We start from the raw sequence: 17,724 nt of genomic DNA, 5'->3' as shown, positions 1-17,724 counted from the left end.
TTCGAATATTTCTGCACTGTTACTGCCAGACACCGGTCTTTGCACTTTTGCCACATGGTAAGGGTGATGCAAGAACAGTAGGAATCTGCGGCAATTTTATGCAATATTTGTGGTATTTAAAGGCACAGCAACCGACCTAGTAGTACCACAACGATGGAAGATATGGCCGAGCATGCACAGAACATGACCATCGGTGAGTTGGTCTTCTTTTTCTGACCACAATTTTGCAGTGAAGTTGTGTCTGTTTTAAAATACTCCCTCAGGATAGAACAGTCTGCAAGATAAGAGGCGAGGACTGTTTCAGAAAAAAGAAAAAGAATAGGGGCAAGACAGCAGGAAAAAAGAAGAAAAGATACACTTGAGGAAAATACAAGTGTTAAGGTTTCTGAATGTACAATAGGCTACTTAATTAGTATTACAATTTTTTACTTAACTCCCTCCCAGCTCCCCCCTCTTTTTCAAAGAATTGGGCGTGTTCAAAAGAGACACAGGGGTGTCCCATGTGCGTGTTTAGTAGTAGACAGTCTGGTTGGTTGTGACATTTAACTTACATTTCAAATGTTATCAACGGATGGGATCTTCTACACTGGCATATTCAGCTATGTGTATGAAGGTTGCCACAAACTAAATGGTACTTCTTTCTTAATCTTACTGTCCAGCCTCATATCTCTGAGAGTATTGCCTATTGGCTTAGTATACTGTAAATGCTGAAATACTTTCAATGGTTTTATGTTTGCAGTTTTTGCAGCAACCTCTCACTGAAAACTTCATGCTGTAACATATGTTCTGTCTTGCAATAAGTTACTGTTTCAATTAAGGACCGCGAATGCCTTTCACCAACTGCACAGCGCAATTACATGTAATCCCTCGCAAACTTACATCAATTTCAATACTAATGTCACAAAAGATAGATTCTTAAGAACCCAAGGTAGCTGAGATTGTAGCAGAGGCCATTGCTAAAGGGACAGATTCTGCCGTGATCAATTATTAAGTTTATTGCAAATTCCTGCCCGAGGGCTAATTGCACACAACATACATAAAATGCATGTAACAGGGTGAAAAATAGGTATAAAAGAGGCTAGACTAGACTAGACTATACAAAAGTAATCGTCTATAACTAGTGACTACTAGTAGTGAAGGGTTTGACTTCTCTTTTGTAAGCAATGGAAGACGTAATGTCCCACCTTTTCTATAATTTGTGGGTTTTTGGTAGTTAAAAGCTTAGAGAAATTCGGATATATTTTAGTGGTCTGAATCAATAAACCATACGGTATGACTCTGAGTGACATTTAGGTATTCATTGGTATTGCATAGTAATGTGCATTTGTACAACGTACCTCATGTCCACAGGTGAACTGTACACCTCTGAGAAGGAGGGTAATGATGATTCTGGTGATGGCACCCAGGGAAAACCCTTCAAGACTGTCTTACAGGTATATTTGTAGTACATACAGGATGAAAAAATCTGTATTCCCATCGATTTGTATTTTTGTCTCACCTTTGTTCTCCATATTGACAATTGTTTATAACAGCTAATTTTAAGGAAAAATGTTGTTTTTACCATAGGCCATCAGACATGCAGGAAAAGAGCCCTTCCCTGCCATCTTGGTAGATGGGAAGAAGGAGGGACAGGTAAGAAATTATTGCAAATACTTGCCCAGAGGCTATTTAGCAGCAAGTACAATGTAACAATCTCAGGTAAAAAACTAACAACGAGAAACAAATTTACATTTAACATAGGACTACTCTGATTAAAATGCTAATTCTAAAGATCTTAAATTCTCAATTTGGAAGGTTGCATGGTAACCACCTTCGGAAGTGGAACAAAGCTAACAAGGCTGGAGTCCATGCTAAGTGATACAATGACCGTTCCATGTTTCTGTCCCAGAGATGGGAGCCTGTGTTAGGCTATAGCCTATAGGGTTGACTTCTTTTTTTGGAAACAGTGGAAGACAAAAGGTTGAAGCCCCCACATGATAAGGAGCCATGATGAGTCATGTATGAGTTTTCCATGTTTCTGCCCCAGAGATGGGAGCCCGTGTCTCAGGCCCAGCTGAAGAAGCAGAAGAAGATCTGGCAGAGAGAACAGCACAAGGCTGCAGACAAGGAGAAGAAGGAGGTACGACTGAACAACACCATAGACCTTAGATCCTCCCACAACATCAGTGTTGTATAGGTCGGAAAATGGTGCTTCTCCAGAGACTTCAGCTCTGTGCCGCGCCGCTATTTCTATTTCCTTAATTGTTTTAAATCCAACATCATATAGTGTAGCCAATACTTTATAGTCATTATCTACTAGCTATAGATAGTAAGGTCCAGAAAAGACAAAGTCTTTGTAAAGAAGTGAAAAAAGAAGGAATTAAGAATAAGAGCAAAAAGAATTTCAATTTTGCTTTCCCCATTGTAGAACTGAATCAATAGTGAAAGAAAACGATAAAAGAAATGTTTTTAGAAAAAAACAAGGAAAAAACTTTAAGTGTCACAGAGTGATTAAACAACAGTATCAACGTTATCAACAGTCAGAAGTTAGCATATGATTCAATACATTATTAACTTGGCAAGTGAAGACGTGAATGTTTAAGGGGTTTAAAAACAGGCCTCCTTGAATGTGCATTACAATATATTCAAGAACATGCCTGGTATATAAAGCCTGCACTCCTGTGTCCAGTCAAACTTTAGCATCGGGGTTGGCTCATGTCCGAGCATTGCATATGATTCAATACATTCTTAACTTGGCAAGTGAAGACTTGGATGTACCAAGAAGGTTTATAAACGTGCCTCCTTGAATGTGCATTAACCCTATATTCAAGTACATGTATATAAACCCTTACTCTTGTGTTCAGGCTGAGGATGCCAAACGCCGTGAGGAGAATCTGGAGGCGGCCAAACAGGTGACCATCTCACAGGACACCAGCCTGCCTGCAGCCAAGGGGGTATGTTTTTAATATTAGATACAGTTTTACTTTGCATCATCCCATATCTTGATGTTTCAATGTATACTTAAGGTGAGTAGGTGAAGGGCTACACTACAAGGGTCTGAACGAACAAACAAACTGTGTGTGTGGCTGGGGCAGCTCTTAATTCTGCACATTGCTTGTTTAAAGCTAGCCAGTGTTATACAATATCTCACTCACAGCCAGGGGCTAATAAAGAGGCTGATTCATTGGACAGGCTGCAAGGAGCATGATTTAGTCAGGCTAGTTTGAAGCAACATATAACTATTAGGAAGACTAGTTACCTTTTACACTGCATTGTGCTTCCTTGTGTTAAAGCGCTCAAACTTTCTTTCTGCTGTTGTAGATCAAGATTTTGGATTCGACAGCCAACCGTGACACCCGGGTAAAGGTGAAGGCCTGGTGCCACCGCATCCGTAGACAAGGTAAATATCTTCACTTGAAAGTGCATTTATATAAGGTAAATATCTTTACAACTGCCACTTGTTTTCCTAAGCACTGATCTTTGAGGGGACAATGAGCTTTCTTTGATAAACGAAGTACCGTAAGTCTTGAAATTAAACGTTTACGATGGTTTCATTTCCGCATTTTCTTGGGTGTCCTCTTACTGCGAAATCAGGACTGCATTGTTTCAAATGTGGAACCCCGTTCTCTTCGTAATGCAAAATTTAGTACCTGGAAAATAAATGAATTTGCATCAACTGGTTTTGGCATTTTTTAAAAATCATGCTGACTTTCTTGTCTATTCTTAACTTAAGTACAAGAATCTTGGTGGTGGTAAGAATGTTTGAAGTAAAGTTATGGTGAAGATTTTTCTCATTGTTTGTAGGTAAAAACCTGATGTTCATAGTGCTGAGAGATGGGACTGGCTTCCTTCAGTGTGTTCTCAACGATACTCTGGTGAGCATTTGTGAGGAAATATATATTCTGTGTTTTTTTCTTCTTCTATTTGTGTGTTGGTACCGGTTGAAATAAAACATCAATTTCATATTTTGATAATCCAGACTGCTTTTTTACTTATTTCATGTCCATTTCTTTGGTTTGCACTTCTTAAGAACACGTCATCATATTTCCCCAGTGTCAAACCTATAATGCCCTGGTACTCTCCACTGAGTCTACTGTCTGTATTTATGGGATCATCAAGGAGGTGCCAGCTGGGAAAGAGGTGAGGACGGTGCTCTGGGCATAAGTATTAGCAGTCACAAGATTCTTACTCTTACTTAAGGAAAACAATATATCAAAGGATATAGAAAAATTAACTTGAAAAGGGAAATGCACAGGTAACTTTGTTTGGATGCCAGGGTGTGTGCCCAGGACTTGAAAACAATGGAAAGGGGACTGAACATAGTAGAACACCTGTAATAACTCACCTCAAATAATGATGATGATGGAAGTGACACATTTTATATTCATGAAATCGCTTTAGAGAGAATGAAATGCTGCTCAATTTTGTCAGACATTTTTCATAAAAGTGTCATAAAGATGATAAATCATATGATAGTGAGTGAGTGAGTGTGTGAGTGTATCAAATCAGAATATGAATCGGACTATGCTGACAAAAGATGAGTTGACCTTTGACTTTTCTCCCTAGGCTCCGGGAGGTCATGAACTCCATGCAGATTACTGGGAGCTGATTGGTCTAGCCCCCCCTGGAGGAGCGGATAACCTCATCAACGAGGTACGTGGGAAATACTGTACATCTGGAAATTGTTTTTACTGTTTTCGCAGTGACCTCTCCACCGCAAAGATTTTTTTACTCTGTACTACAGAGTTGTTTCAACCTCAAACTTAGAACATCGCAAAAACTCCTTTTCCCTTCTACTACAAAATAAAACACTGAGAAAGTAAATGAATGTACAGTAGAAGACACTAGTTAGCTTTTTGTTTGTTCCTATGTTACGGATGCAACGGCTGCTGCAATGACGCTGGGTTGCGATACCACCGGGGGTGGGGAGGAGAACTCGCAGGTCTACCTGTAGCGCTCCCCTCGCCCCTGGCAGGTTCAACCATGGTGGGACGGTTCCCAGGGGAGCTGCAGCTGGCCAATAGCACCCGCAACCTTTCCATCTACCGCTCTTCCTTATTGGAGCGTGATACAAAATAGATAGGGTTGGTCGAAGGGTCAGCACCCCCTCACCACAAAAACTTGAAAACCGCTAGCGAAGCACGGACTAGAAACTCTATTTACCCGGACCTGGGAGTAGATGGTCCTCCGGACGGAGGACACATGACACCGAGTAGTGAAAGCCAGACAAACTTGGAAGCTACTAGGCCGACAACCATCATATCGACCAGGACCAATACCATGTTGGGCACATGGAACGTTCGAACTATGTACGAGGCAGGTAAAACAGCACAGGTAGCAGCAGAGATGAGAAACTACAAGCTTGAGGTACTTGGAATCAGTGAGACAAGGTGGACAGGCTCGGGACAGCTGAAGCTAAACACGGGGGAACTACTGCTTTACTCAGGTCATGAAGAGGAAAATGCCCACCACACACAAGGAGTGGCCTTAATGTTGTCCAAGACAGCCCAGAAAGCCCTCATTGGCTGGGAGGCCCACGGACCGAGGATCCTAACTGCAAGCTTCAGTACGGAGAGAAAGAGGATTAACATGGACATCATCCAATGCTATGCTCCAACAAACGACAGTGAGGAGGAGGCCAAAGAGGAGTTCTACAACAGACTGCTGACAATCATCCAGAACAGGCCAAGGCGTAACATTGTCCTCACCATGGGGGACTTAAATGCCAAGATAGGAAGTAACAACCAGGGCTACGAGCAGATCATGGGGAAACACGGTCTAGGTGAAATGAATGACAATGGGGAGAGGTTTGCTAACATGTGCGCTGCAAGCAACCTAGTCATTGGCGGGAGCATGTTCCAACACAAAAGGATACATAATGCCACTTGGACGTCACCAGACATGTTCACAGAAAACCAGATTGACCATATATGTATAGGGAGAAAGTTCAGACGATCCCTCCAAGACGTAAGGGTCAAGCGTGGAGCCGACGTCTCTTCAGACCACCATCTATTGACCACAACCCTAAGGCTGAAACTTAGGAAAAACTGGACAGGTGACACTAGTCAGAACCGCAAAAGGTACAACACTTCAGTCCTGAAGGAGGCAGAAAGACTGGAAGAATTCAGGATCACACTGCACAACAGGTTCCAGGCCCTGCAAGACCTAGAAACCACTGTAGAAGACTCCACTGAAGACCCCATAGAGGAGAAGTGGCAGGGGATTAAGGAAGCAATAACAACCACATGCCAGGAAGTACTGGGCACGAACAGGCAAAGGAACAAGGAGTGGATCTCAGCGGAGACTCTGGAAAAAGTGGCGGAGAGGAAAAAGAAGAAAACAGCAATTAACAACAGCCGCACAAGAACAGAAAAAGCCAAAGCACACGAGGAATATGCAGAAGCACACAGGGCAGTAAAGAGGCATATAAGAGCAGACAAGAAGAACCACATGGAGTCACTAGCAGTAGAAGCAGAGGACGCAGTCCGCCATGGCAACATGAGGGAGCTGTACGCTACCATTAAGAAACTCTCCGGTAAACACACCCAGTCAGACAGACCAGTGAAGGACAGCGATGGGAATGTCATCCCAGACATGGAAGGTCAGAAGCAGAGATGGGCAGAGTACTTTGAAAACCTACTGAACAGACCAGCCCCAAGGGAAACGGCAGATATCCACCAAGCTGATAGTGACCTGGGAATTGAATGTGGCCCGCCATACAAGGAAGAGATCCGGAGAGCTGTGATGCAGCTTAAGAACGGGAAGGTGACAGGCCCAGACAATATACCTGCAGAGGCGCTGAAGGCAGACATGGAGACTAGTGTGGAAATGTTCTACCCACTGTTCCAGAACATATGGGAGAAGGAAGAAATCCCACAAGAGTGGAAAGAGGGGTACATCATCAAACTACCAAAAAAGGGTGACCTTAGCTCCTGCGCCAACTACAGGGGAATCACACTCCTCTCAGTACCAAGCAAGGTCTTCAACAGAGTCCTCCTGAACAGGATGAGAGATGCCGTGGACCCACACCTCCGGGACCAACAGGCTGGTTTCCGGAAAAATAGATCCTGCACGGACCAGATCACCACACTCAGAATCATCCTGGAGCAGTCCATAGAATGGAGCTCACCTCTCTACATCAACTTTATTGATTATGAGAAAGCTTTCGACAGTCTGGACAGACCGGCACTATGGAAGCTACTGCGGCACTATGGCATACCTGTAAAGATCACCAACCTTATCAAGAACTCCTATGAAGGGATGACGTGCAGGGTAATCCACGGCCAACAACTCACAGATGCCTTTCATGTGCGGACGGGGGTGAGGCAAGGATGCCTGCTGTCCCCATTCCTGTTTCTCTTGGCCATCGACTGAAGACGTCCACTGATGGCAGGGAAAATGGCATCAAATGGTCAGCTGGGAAATGGTTGGACGACCTGGATTTTGCAGACGACCTGGCCCTTTTGGCCCATAAACAGCAACAGATGCAAGAGAAAACATCTACAATTGACACAAACTCTGCCTGCCTGGGCCTCAAGATCCACAGGGGAAAGACAAAGATCCTGAAAGTCAACACAGACTGCAGTACTCCCATTACTCTTGCAGGAGAACCACTAGAAGAAGTAGCCAAGTTCACATACCTAGGTAGTGTCATTGACAAACAGGGTGGAACAGATGCAGATGTGAAGGCACGGATAGGAAAAGCAAGATCAGCATTCCAGCAGCTGGACAAAGTCTGGAGATCATCAGAACTGACCTCCAGTACCAAGATCCGGATGTTCAACACCATGGTCAAACCCGTTCTACTGTATGGTGCAGAGACCTGGCGAACGACAACCAGCACAACAAAGAAGATTCAAGCCTTCATAAATACCTGCCTCAGGAAGATTCTCAAAATCTACTGGCCCAGTACCATCAGAAATGAAGACCTATGGCAACGCACCGGGCAGGGACCAGTGGCAACCGACATCCTGCACAAGAGATGGACCTGGATTGGACATACACTGCGGAAGCCAGCATCGAGTACCACGAGGGAGGCCTTCACATGGAACCCCCCAGGGAAGCGGAAGAGGGGGAGGCCAAGGAACACATGGAGGAGGGACCTAGTGGCCGATGTGAAGGCATCCGGTCACACATGGGAGCAGCTGATAGAGAGGGCCCAGGACCGCAAAGGATGGAGGCATCTCGTCCGTGGCCTATGCCCAAGGATGGGCGACAGGCCCAAGAGAAGAGAAGATGTTACGGATGGACAGAAACAGAACTTTTAAAGTGCTAGCAGTGTGTTTTTCAAAGAGTTAGCAGACGTTGATAGGTATGGCATTTCAATTGAAATACTGGTATCTTCCATTTCAGGAATCCCATGTTGATGTGCAGTTAGACAACAGGCATATGATGATCAGAGGAGAAAACGTAAGTACATGTATATTCATCTCTTTTCTTTGCTTGAAGTAAAAAAACGACCTCCTGGGTGGGGTATTGATGAAAGCATCTTGGAGATATCTGTAATCTAGCTGTACACTAGTCACATACTGTAAGTACACAGGGCAAAGATAATTCAACTTGTGTAATTGTAAGTAAAGATGTGTTGTTAAGAGTGCCTTGCTCTAGATGTCCTTGGTGCTGAAGGTGCCCTCCATGGCTGCTATGTTGTTGTTATGAGTGCCTTGCTGTAGATGTCCTTGGTGCTGAAGATGTTCTCCATGGTTGCTATAGTGTTGTTAAGAGTGCCTTGCTGAGAATGTCCTTGGTGCTGAAAAGGCCTTCCATGGTTGATATGTTGTTGTGAAGAATGTCTTGTTTCACTGTTACAGATGTCTAAAGTGATGAAGATGCGCTCAGTGGTCATGCAGTGCTTCAGGGAACACTACTTCAACAGGGGCTACTGTGAGGTATGGCTTTAAGTGTTCCTTCCTATTTTTTATTTGGTAAAATTAATGTATAAATATGTTTGTAGTTTTGACAGATTCATTTTGACATACTTAAGGAATAGCTATAATCTTGTGTTCATTTCTATTTTTCATTTGTTAAGTGTAAACTTTTGTAGTTATGATATCTTTACTTTGATTGTACTTTGACAGTAGGATCTTGTCTATTTCGGATCTAGCTGAAAAATGGAGAAAATATTCTTTAATGCTTCACAAGGATTTAAGTTTATAAGTCTTTTCTCTTCAATAGGTGACTCCTCCCACCCTAGTGCAGACCCAAGTTGAAGGTGGCTCAACGCTCTTCACTCTGGACTACTTTGGAGAACAGGTAGGAGTTTAAACAGCTTTGAAAAGGGGAATTTTGTTGCCGGACTCTTACATGTACCATACATGTACATTGAACCTTGTATTGAGTTAAACCTGTACTAGTATTATGTAATTGTAGTAGGCTTCAACTTTACCTAACTTGCTTTTGGAAGACTTAGTGATAACTGAATAAGTCGTTTTTAGCTGCTTTTGACATGTTTGTACACTTGTAATATGTGTGATTGTCTGTAATCTTGATATTATGTATTAACTAAGTATTGATTTTAATGTACTAGTAACTGTCAACAGATTTTATGTTAACATGCAAATGTACTTGGAAGTCGACTGCCAAATATATTAATCTAGTACAACTGTTACGTTGATGAAGGTTAGACATCCAGGTAGTAAGATACGCCAAACATAGTTACTCAAGCAACTGGATAAAATTTTGAAACAATCAGTGACGAAAGACAGCGGACGCTGTCTGAAACGTCTGACTGTTTCCAAACTTTATCCAGTTGCTTGTGTAACTATGTTTGGGGTAGTACAACTGTTCTTTGCTGACTTCTATATTTGTATTTTCCAGGCGTACCTGACCCAGTCGTCCCAGCTGTACCTGGAGACCTGTCTGCCCTCCATGGGAGATGTCTTCTGTATTGCTGAGTCCTACCGAGCAGAACTGTCCCGTACACGTAGACATCTGGCAGAGTAAGTACAGTCTCAATGGTCTAACTTCTCCCTTGCTGAAGTAGCCTTTTGGCACGGAATATATATTGTATATAGGGTTAAGCAGCAGCGAGAAGTGTCGTAGAAGTATGTACTTGACAGGAAAATGTTTTTCCTCAGTTTGTAGCTAAAGGATCTTGCTTAGGTTGATTGTATTGAAAAGAAGGAATAAACTTGATTCCAACTGTATGTTTAGACTCAAAATTTTTGACCTGCTTTTGTTCAGGTCAATAATTTGGCTAGTCTCGTATGTTGTGTTGGAATCAAGTTTAGTCCTTTCTCCTAACATCGTCTACAAACTTAAATGAAATTTTCATGCCAATAGATTGATTGTAGTTTTCTGTGTGACCAACTGGCTCGTGTTTGTTCTACTTTGACCTAATGGAAGATTACAAGATCTTTGTAACATGCAGTTTAAAGTCCAAGCTGTACATGTAGGTGACACTACAATGTTGATTGCTTGTACCAGAGACACCCATATTAAGGTAGATTGTCCCCCTTTAACCTACAGGTACACCCATATAGATTCGGATTGTCACTCCCTAACCCACAGATACACACATATTGAGACATATTGTCCCTTTCTAACCCACAGGTACACCCATATAGAGGCTGAGTGTCCCTCCCTAACCCACAGATACACACATATTGAGACATATTGTCCCTCCCTAACCCACAGGTACACCCATATAGAGGCTGAGTGTCCCTCCCTAACCAACAGATACACACATATTGAGACATATTGTCCCTCCCTAACCCACAGGTACACCCATATAGAGGCAGAGTGTCCCTCCATAACCCACAGATACACACATATTGAGACATATTGTCCCTCCCTAACCCACAGGTACACCCATATAGATTCGGATTGTCCCTCCCTAACCCACAGATACACACATATTGAGACATATTGTCCCTCCCTAACCCACAGGTACACCCATATAGAGGCAGAGTGTCCCTCCATAACCCACAGATACACACATATTGAGACATATTGTCCCTCCCTAACCCACAGGTACACCCATATAGAGGCTGAGTGTCCCTCCCTAACCCACAGATACACCGGTACCCATATTGACACATATTGTCCCTCCCTAACCCACAGGTACACCCATATAGAGGCAGAGTGTCCCTCCATAACCCACAGATACACACATATTGAGACATATTGTCCCTCCCTAACCCACAGGTACACCCATATAGAGGCTGAGTGTCCCTCCCTAACCCACAGATACACCGGTACCCATATTGACACATATTGTCCCTCCCTAACCCACAGGTACACCCATATAGAGGCTGAGTGTCCCTCCCTAACCCACAGATACACACATATTGAGACATATTGTCCCTCCCTAACCCACAGGTACACCCATATAGAGGCAGAGTGTCCCTTCATAACCCACAGATAAATACATACTGAGACATAATGTCCCTCTCTAACCCACAGGTACACCCATATAGAGGCGGAGTGTCCCTTCATAACCCACAGATACACACATAGTGAAACATAATGTCCCTCTATAACCCCCAGGTACACCCATATAGAGGCAGAGTGTCCCTTCATAACCCACAGATACACACATAGTGAAACATAATGTCCCTCTCTAACCCACAGGTACACCCATATAGAGGCAGAGTGTCCCTTCATAACCCACAGATACACACATAGTGAAACATAATGTCCCTCTCTAACCCACAGGTACACCCATATAGAGGCAGAGTGTCCCTTCATAACCCACAGATACACACATAGTGAAACATATTGTCCCTCTATAACCCACAGGTACACCCATATAGAGGCAGAGTGTCCCTCCCTAACCCACGGATACACACATATTGAGACATATTGTCCCTCTCTAACCCACAGGTACACCCATACAGAGGCAGAGTGTCCCTCCCTAACCCATGGATACACACATATTGAGACATATTGTCCCCCTCTAACCCACAGGTACACCCATATAGAGGCTGGGTGTCCCTCCCTAACCCATGGATACACACATATTGAGACATATTGTCCCCCTCTAACCCACAGGTACACCCATATAGAGGCTGGGTGTCCCTCCCTAACCCATGGATACACACATATTGAGACATATTGTCCCTCTCTAACCCACAGGTACACCCATATAGAGGCGGAGTGTCCCTCCCTAACCCATGGATACACACATATTGAGACATATTGTCCCTCTCTAACCCACAGGTACACCCATATAGAGGCGGAGTGTCCCTTCATCAGTTTTGATGACCTGCTGGACCGAGTGGAGGACCTGGTGTGTGACACTGTGGACCGGGTTATCAAGTCTCCCTTCGGCAACCTGCTCAAGGAGGTCAACCCGGTAAGGAAAGACGTTTTACCTGTTATTGCAATCTGTATTATTGCTGTTTAAGACAATAGAATTAGACAAGAAATGGACAAAAATGTAAAAGCAGGACACTCTAATATACCTTATGTCATGTAAGAATGAACATATAATGGACAAAGTATGTAGTTATATTTCCAAGTATTTCAGAAAGAGAGAAGAAACTATTAGGTGATCAACATTATAATTAGTTTAACAATAGTCCACAGTTTTGTTTGTTTTTTTACCTTTCAATGTTAGAATATAGCATTTTATCAATTTCATGTTTTACATTTTGCTTGTTATGTGTGGTCATCTGTGCATTTAGCCCATCTGGGCAGTGATATACAATATATAGACCAGGATGGGGGGAGGGTGCCAAGCACAGGATTCATACTGCAGGAAGGTTTGGAGGGGGTGTGCTGGTCAAGAGGAGAGCTGTTGCAATTTGCCTTTTCAGTACACAAATGAAAGTCCTTTCCTGCAACTTCAGCTTTACATCTTGAACAATCAATGAAATCTTGAGTTTTGAACAAAATTACAGGCTTAAATTGGCTGGGAAATATTGGAAGAAATACGCTAACTTTGAAAATCAACAGAATGAAGCTATGATTAGAACAGGATGGCTTAGCTTATGTTTCAGCTTAGATTATAACCTTTTGGTGCAAAGGCAATGATAAAACCCGTACTAAAGGTGGAAGCTTGAAGTCTTCTCTTCGCATGATTTGCAGGACTTCCAGGCCCCGAAGCGTCCGTTCAGGCGGATGAACTATGCAGATGCCATCAAGTACCTGAAGGAAAATGACATCAAGAAGGATGATGACACCTACTATGAGTTTGGAGAGGCAAGTGTCTGGCATAATACAAATACAACATGATATTCTTTCATATCATATATCTCAGGAACACTGTAAAGCAAAGGTCTGAAGTTTCCAGAATGGTGACTGAGACAAGTATTCATATACTTGATACTTGTACGTAGGTTAATTATTTTGTATCCCATTGTTGTTGTTTGCATGTTTAGTTGTAGAAGACCATACGGAAGTCGCTGTACTTTTGTTGTGTCAATAAAGATTTCTGTAACAGTTATCAACCCAGAATTGAAGTGTTCAAAAAGTTGTTTTTCCCTGGAACTTTAAACAGTGCTAATACAGTTAGATTTGTAAGGGTAAGGTGTGACAGGTTAAACATTCGGTGTAATATAACCAGCTGCTGCTGCGCTGTAAGCCTGCAAAGCAGGTGTGTTACGCCGAAGGGCGGTTACATCACTGGTTATACAGATACCACAGAAACACACTGTCAGTGAGGTATAAAGATTTGAAGTCCTCAGAATAGTTACTGAGAAAATGTGGCCTTAAATGTTTGAGACTTCATTAAATGATAATGATTTTTATTTGTTCTTCAGGACATTCCTGAGATGCCAGAGAGGAAGATGACTGATAAAATAAATGAGGTAAGGTTTCTTTAATGAGCATATTACTGTTTGTAAATGTTTAAAACATATCATCATCTTTCGGGTTTTGCCTAGACTAAGTTAATGACATAGTTTAAGATACATTTATACAGTAGCTTACAATAGTTTATTTTCTTTTACATGCTAAATTTTTTGGTTATATATAGCCTTTGAAAGTTTGATATATACCTCTATTATGATAATAAGTTATATCTGTTTTCTTTGTTGCAGCCCATCCTGCTCTGTCGCTTCCCAGCTGAGATCAAGTCCTTCTACATGCAGCGGTGTGAGGAGGACAGACGTCTCACAGAATCTGTACGTCTTTTGTGTCATGTTCTCTTTGGTAGTTACAAACATTCAGTGTGTAGATTTTTTTTGTTGCCACATTTTTAAGGGAAAAAATTGTGAGCTAACAAATTTCATTGGTCAAGGTACCATGTATTGTGTTCGATCACAAATGATTACATACTATAATTAGTCTTTATTTAGATATACCTTAGTAGCCAATATTCTCAAAATCAAAGTTTACCCCACTTGTGCTTATTATAAGTATTTTCTAAAAGTTGTAAATATGTTTGTAAGTACAGGAAATTCAAGTGTGCAGCCGCATGTTTTTTTCATGTAAGTATTTAACCACAATGTCATATGACTTTGACACTTTGTTCAAAATATATTTCAGATTTGATATAGAAGTCAAACTATTTTTTGATGTCGCAGGTTGACCTGTTGATGCCTGGTGTGGGAGAGATTGTGGGTGGGTCCATGAGGATCTGGGACTATGATGAACTGTTGGAGGGGTACAAGAGAGAAGGCATCGACCCCACACCCTACTACTGGTACACGGACCAGGTATGTGTGTCGTCTTATTGCATATGTTTCATTAGTTGCAACATTTCATATGAAGTCAATGGTTATGTTTGTAGATTGTTATTGGTTAAGTATCTATGGGGTCTGTATGTATTTCTTGAAATTGTATGAAATTGTTATTGTTTCTGGTAAAAACAAACAAATCTGAAACATCTCCTTCCTCCCACAGAGAACATTTGTTTCTGTGCTTGATGCTATATGTAGTATGTACAGTACTCTCAGACTGATAACCGATAAACAAATAAACAAACATCTCCTCTTTTTCCTCCACAGAGAAAGTTCGGCACCTGTCCCCATGGCGGCTATGGGCTGGGTCTGGAGAGGTTCCTCTGCTGGATGATGGGGATTCACCACATCCGTGACGTCTGCCTGTACCCGCGCTTCATCGAGAGATGCCGGCCTTAGAAAATGCATGCCAGGCCCTGCTTTATTAAAGGCAACCAAAGCAATATTAGGGCCAAAAATTAGAAACAAAAAAATGCTGGAATCTTGATGGTAGTGACATTGACTAACACTATTCAGCACATTAGCGTAATAACTTCTTACTCTGAGCATTTTAGAACCGTGCAAAAATGTGCCGTTCTATGATTCCCTTAGTTTCACAAGCCTACAAAAACCCTGGTAATGATGATCACAATGACGCCATAATTTTTGCATGATGGACGTCGCTATGTATTGTGATAGTGTTGTTTATTTGAACTAATCATGTATAGAACTGACTAATCAAATAAATTGACTTTCAAAATCCGATTTTCGGGCCCTGATATTGCTTTGGTTCTTTTAAGACCTGTCCACCTCAGGCTGTTGTGACAATGCCATTTCTAAAAAATTCCAAAAATATGCATTTCAAAATGATACATTATAGCTAGCATGCATGTAAATTTGTTTGAGCTACAGTTACAGTTAGGAATTCACCACATCCGTGACGTCTGCCTGTACCCCCGCTTCATTGAGAGATGCCGGCCTTAGAAAACTCACGCCTGCTTTATTAAGACATGTCCATGTCGAAGGAATTCCAAAAATATGCATTTCAATTTTGAAAATGATAGCATGCATGTGAATTTGTTTTAGCTACAGTTACAGTTCACCATATGGGTGACGTCTGCCTGTACCCCCGCTTCATCGAGAGATGTCGGCCTTAGAAAACTCACGCCTGCTTTATTAAGACCTGTTCACCAGACAGTTGCCATGTCTAAGGAATTCCAAAAATATGCATTTGAAAATGATACATGATAGCTAGCATGCATGTAAATTTGTTTGGGCTACAGTTACAGTTAGGAATTCACCACATCGATGATGTCTGCCCCGTACCCTTGCTTCATTAATATTGAGAGATGTCAGCCACAGTTTTATAGGGACATGTTCTCCTTTGACATCTTCTCGAGCAGATGTAGATCTGACATCTAGCATGAGAGTTCACCAGAGTTGATAAATTACATAATGAGAAATAGACTTGTTCTCCTACTCAAAGAATTGACTCACTTGGCCTTCTTCAGCTATCTGACCTAAAACGCTGTAGACACATGCTTTTTACGCAAGTGTGAGGTCAGCACTGGTCAAAGTTTGTCTGAAGTAAATTCTGTCCCGAAAATTCCAGGGAGTCAATTCTTTGAGTTGGAAAACAGTTTTTTTCTCATAATAGATCTGACAATGCCATGTCTAAGGGATTCCAAAAATATGCATTTTGGAAATAATACAATATTGATAGCATGCATGTGAATTTGTCCGGGCTACAGTACTAGTACAAAGATTTAAGTGATCCATGTTACCTTTCAAACCCTAGATGTGTATTACAGAGCTTGTAGGAGAAATTTTGGGACCTAGATAGAGAAATAGTTTTCTCTAATCAGTATGTTTAAATAGCAAACTACCTGCTGCAAAGTAGGAAAAGCTGAAATATTGGCTAAATGAAACCTGTTCAAAACCTTACTATAACCATTAAAGATTTACATGTATGCGAAATGCAACTCCAAACAGAAATTTGTTTGAGTGTGATGGTCAAGAGATATATGCATTCTGTACACTAATGTCAATATTGATTCATTCTTGTTTGTGTTTTATATGATTGATCAACTTATGTCTTTTGATACAAAACTTGATTTGTATCTTCAGTCATTGCACAATGCATTGATATTAGATACAAATTACAATGTACATGTACATTATCTGTGCTTCACTAAATGAATACTAAGTAGATAGATTCCAATTATCCCAATCCACTTAAACACAAATGTTAAGTTTAGGTCAAACGTATTACCCTTGGAAATGGTGTTTTAGCAATTGAATTATTGCGTTAGTGGTGAAGCTAAATTTTTTTGTACTAATCATGGCTATGAAATATTAAATAATGTTATATGCATGCTAGAGAAAAGTTCGATGTATACCTTGCCACCTTCTAGGGAAAATGTTAAAACGATGTTGCACAAAATGGTATAAAATGTACTGTGATGATGAACTGTGCCACAATGGGAATAAAACAGAATTTGCATTATGTTGAATCTATACTGTGCTTGAATTTGGTGCAATTCTTCAGTCAGTCCTGATATTTGTCACTTGCCTTTTCATCCTGCCAAGTAGACCAATAGAGGTATGTAAAATTGTATCTTGACCCGATGTTTCACTAATACAGATAGCTAATATGTAAAAGAGACACATATTTGCACAATATTTCATGTAGAACTTTATTGCACGACTATTGTAGCAGGTACAAAGTATGGCAATAGCAGTTAACATAGAACAAGACATAAGTATGGAATAAAACTATTCACTACAACACAATGACTATCTTAGTTTTTAAATGATTAAAGATGGGCTAATTATGAGGATCATTATTTTTTCTAATAACAAAACAATCTTTTATATATTTGCCTATTTTGACACTGTGAGCTGTTGCATCTAAATATATAGTCAAATCTATCTGCCAAACTTTACTAAACATTGCACCGTATTATTAGCGGAACATTGTCATGCAAGTGCATGAAGAGTAGACTTTTCTTGACACCTTAATGTTTCACACCCACCAAACAAATGGACTATTCCATCTCAAACGCTGGTGGGAGATCCACCAGAAAACGTCGGTGTGAGATCTACTATTCACGTGTAGCCGGTCCTGCAAGTCCGTCCACAT

General features: G+C 41.4%; 2 protein-coding genes across 3 annotated transcripts in view; one reads left to right on the top strand and one right to left on the bottom strand.

The window, feature by feature from the left end:
- LOC136427207 (arrestin domain-containing protein 3-like) overlaps positions 1 to 17,724 on the bottom strand; it is a 65,468-nt gene that overhangs the window by 28,153 nt on the left and 19,591 nt on the right. The window lies entirely within an intron of this gene.
- Positions 17 to 17,095, top strand: LOC136427202 (asparagine--tRNA ligase, cytoplasmic-like). 2 transcript variants are annotated; one of them, XM_066415976.1, is made up of 20 exons: positions 17 to 193; positions 1,351 to 1,433; positions 1,567 to 1,632; positions 2,027 to 2,119; positions 2,844 to 2,933; positions 3,301 to 3,379; positions 3,784 to 3,854; positions 4,033 to 4,119; positions 4,546 to 4,632; positions 8,332 to 8,388; positions 8,790 to 8,867; positions 9,154 to 9,231; positions 9,796 to 9,917; positions 12,139 to 12,274; positions 13,009 to 13,122; positions 13,683 to 13,730; positions 13,962 to 14,045; positions 14,448 to 14,579; positions 14,871 to 14,966; positions 15,531 to 17,095. In XM_066415976.1, the coding sequence occupies exons 1-20, from the start codon at positions 154 to 156 to the stop codon at positions 15,564 to 15,566; spliced, it is 1,677 nt and encodes a 558-aa protein (XP_066272073.1). In that variant the 5' UTR covers positions 17 to 153; the 3' UTR covers positions 15,567 to 17,095. The 2 variants fall into 2 exon arrangements, with proteins under 2 accessions (XP_066272073.1, XP_066272072.1); XM_066415975.1 differs by lacking the exon at positions 15,531 to 17,095 and having other exon boundaries at positions 18 to 193; positions 14,871 to 15,524.

The sequence above is a fragment of the Branchiostoma lanceolatum genome, chromosome 2 (assembly GCF_035083965.1).
Source record: "Branchiostoma lanceolatum isolate klBraLanc5 chromosome 2, klBraLanc5.hap2, whole genome shotgun sequence".
Classification (NCBI taxonomy): domain Eukaryota; kingdom Metazoa; phylum Chordata; class Leptocardii; order Amphioxiformes; family Branchiostomatidae; genus Branchiostoma; species Branchiostoma lanceolatum.
The sequence above is the reverse complement of the archived record's forward strand: the minus strand, read 5'-3'. Positions and strand labels throughout refer to the sequence as shown.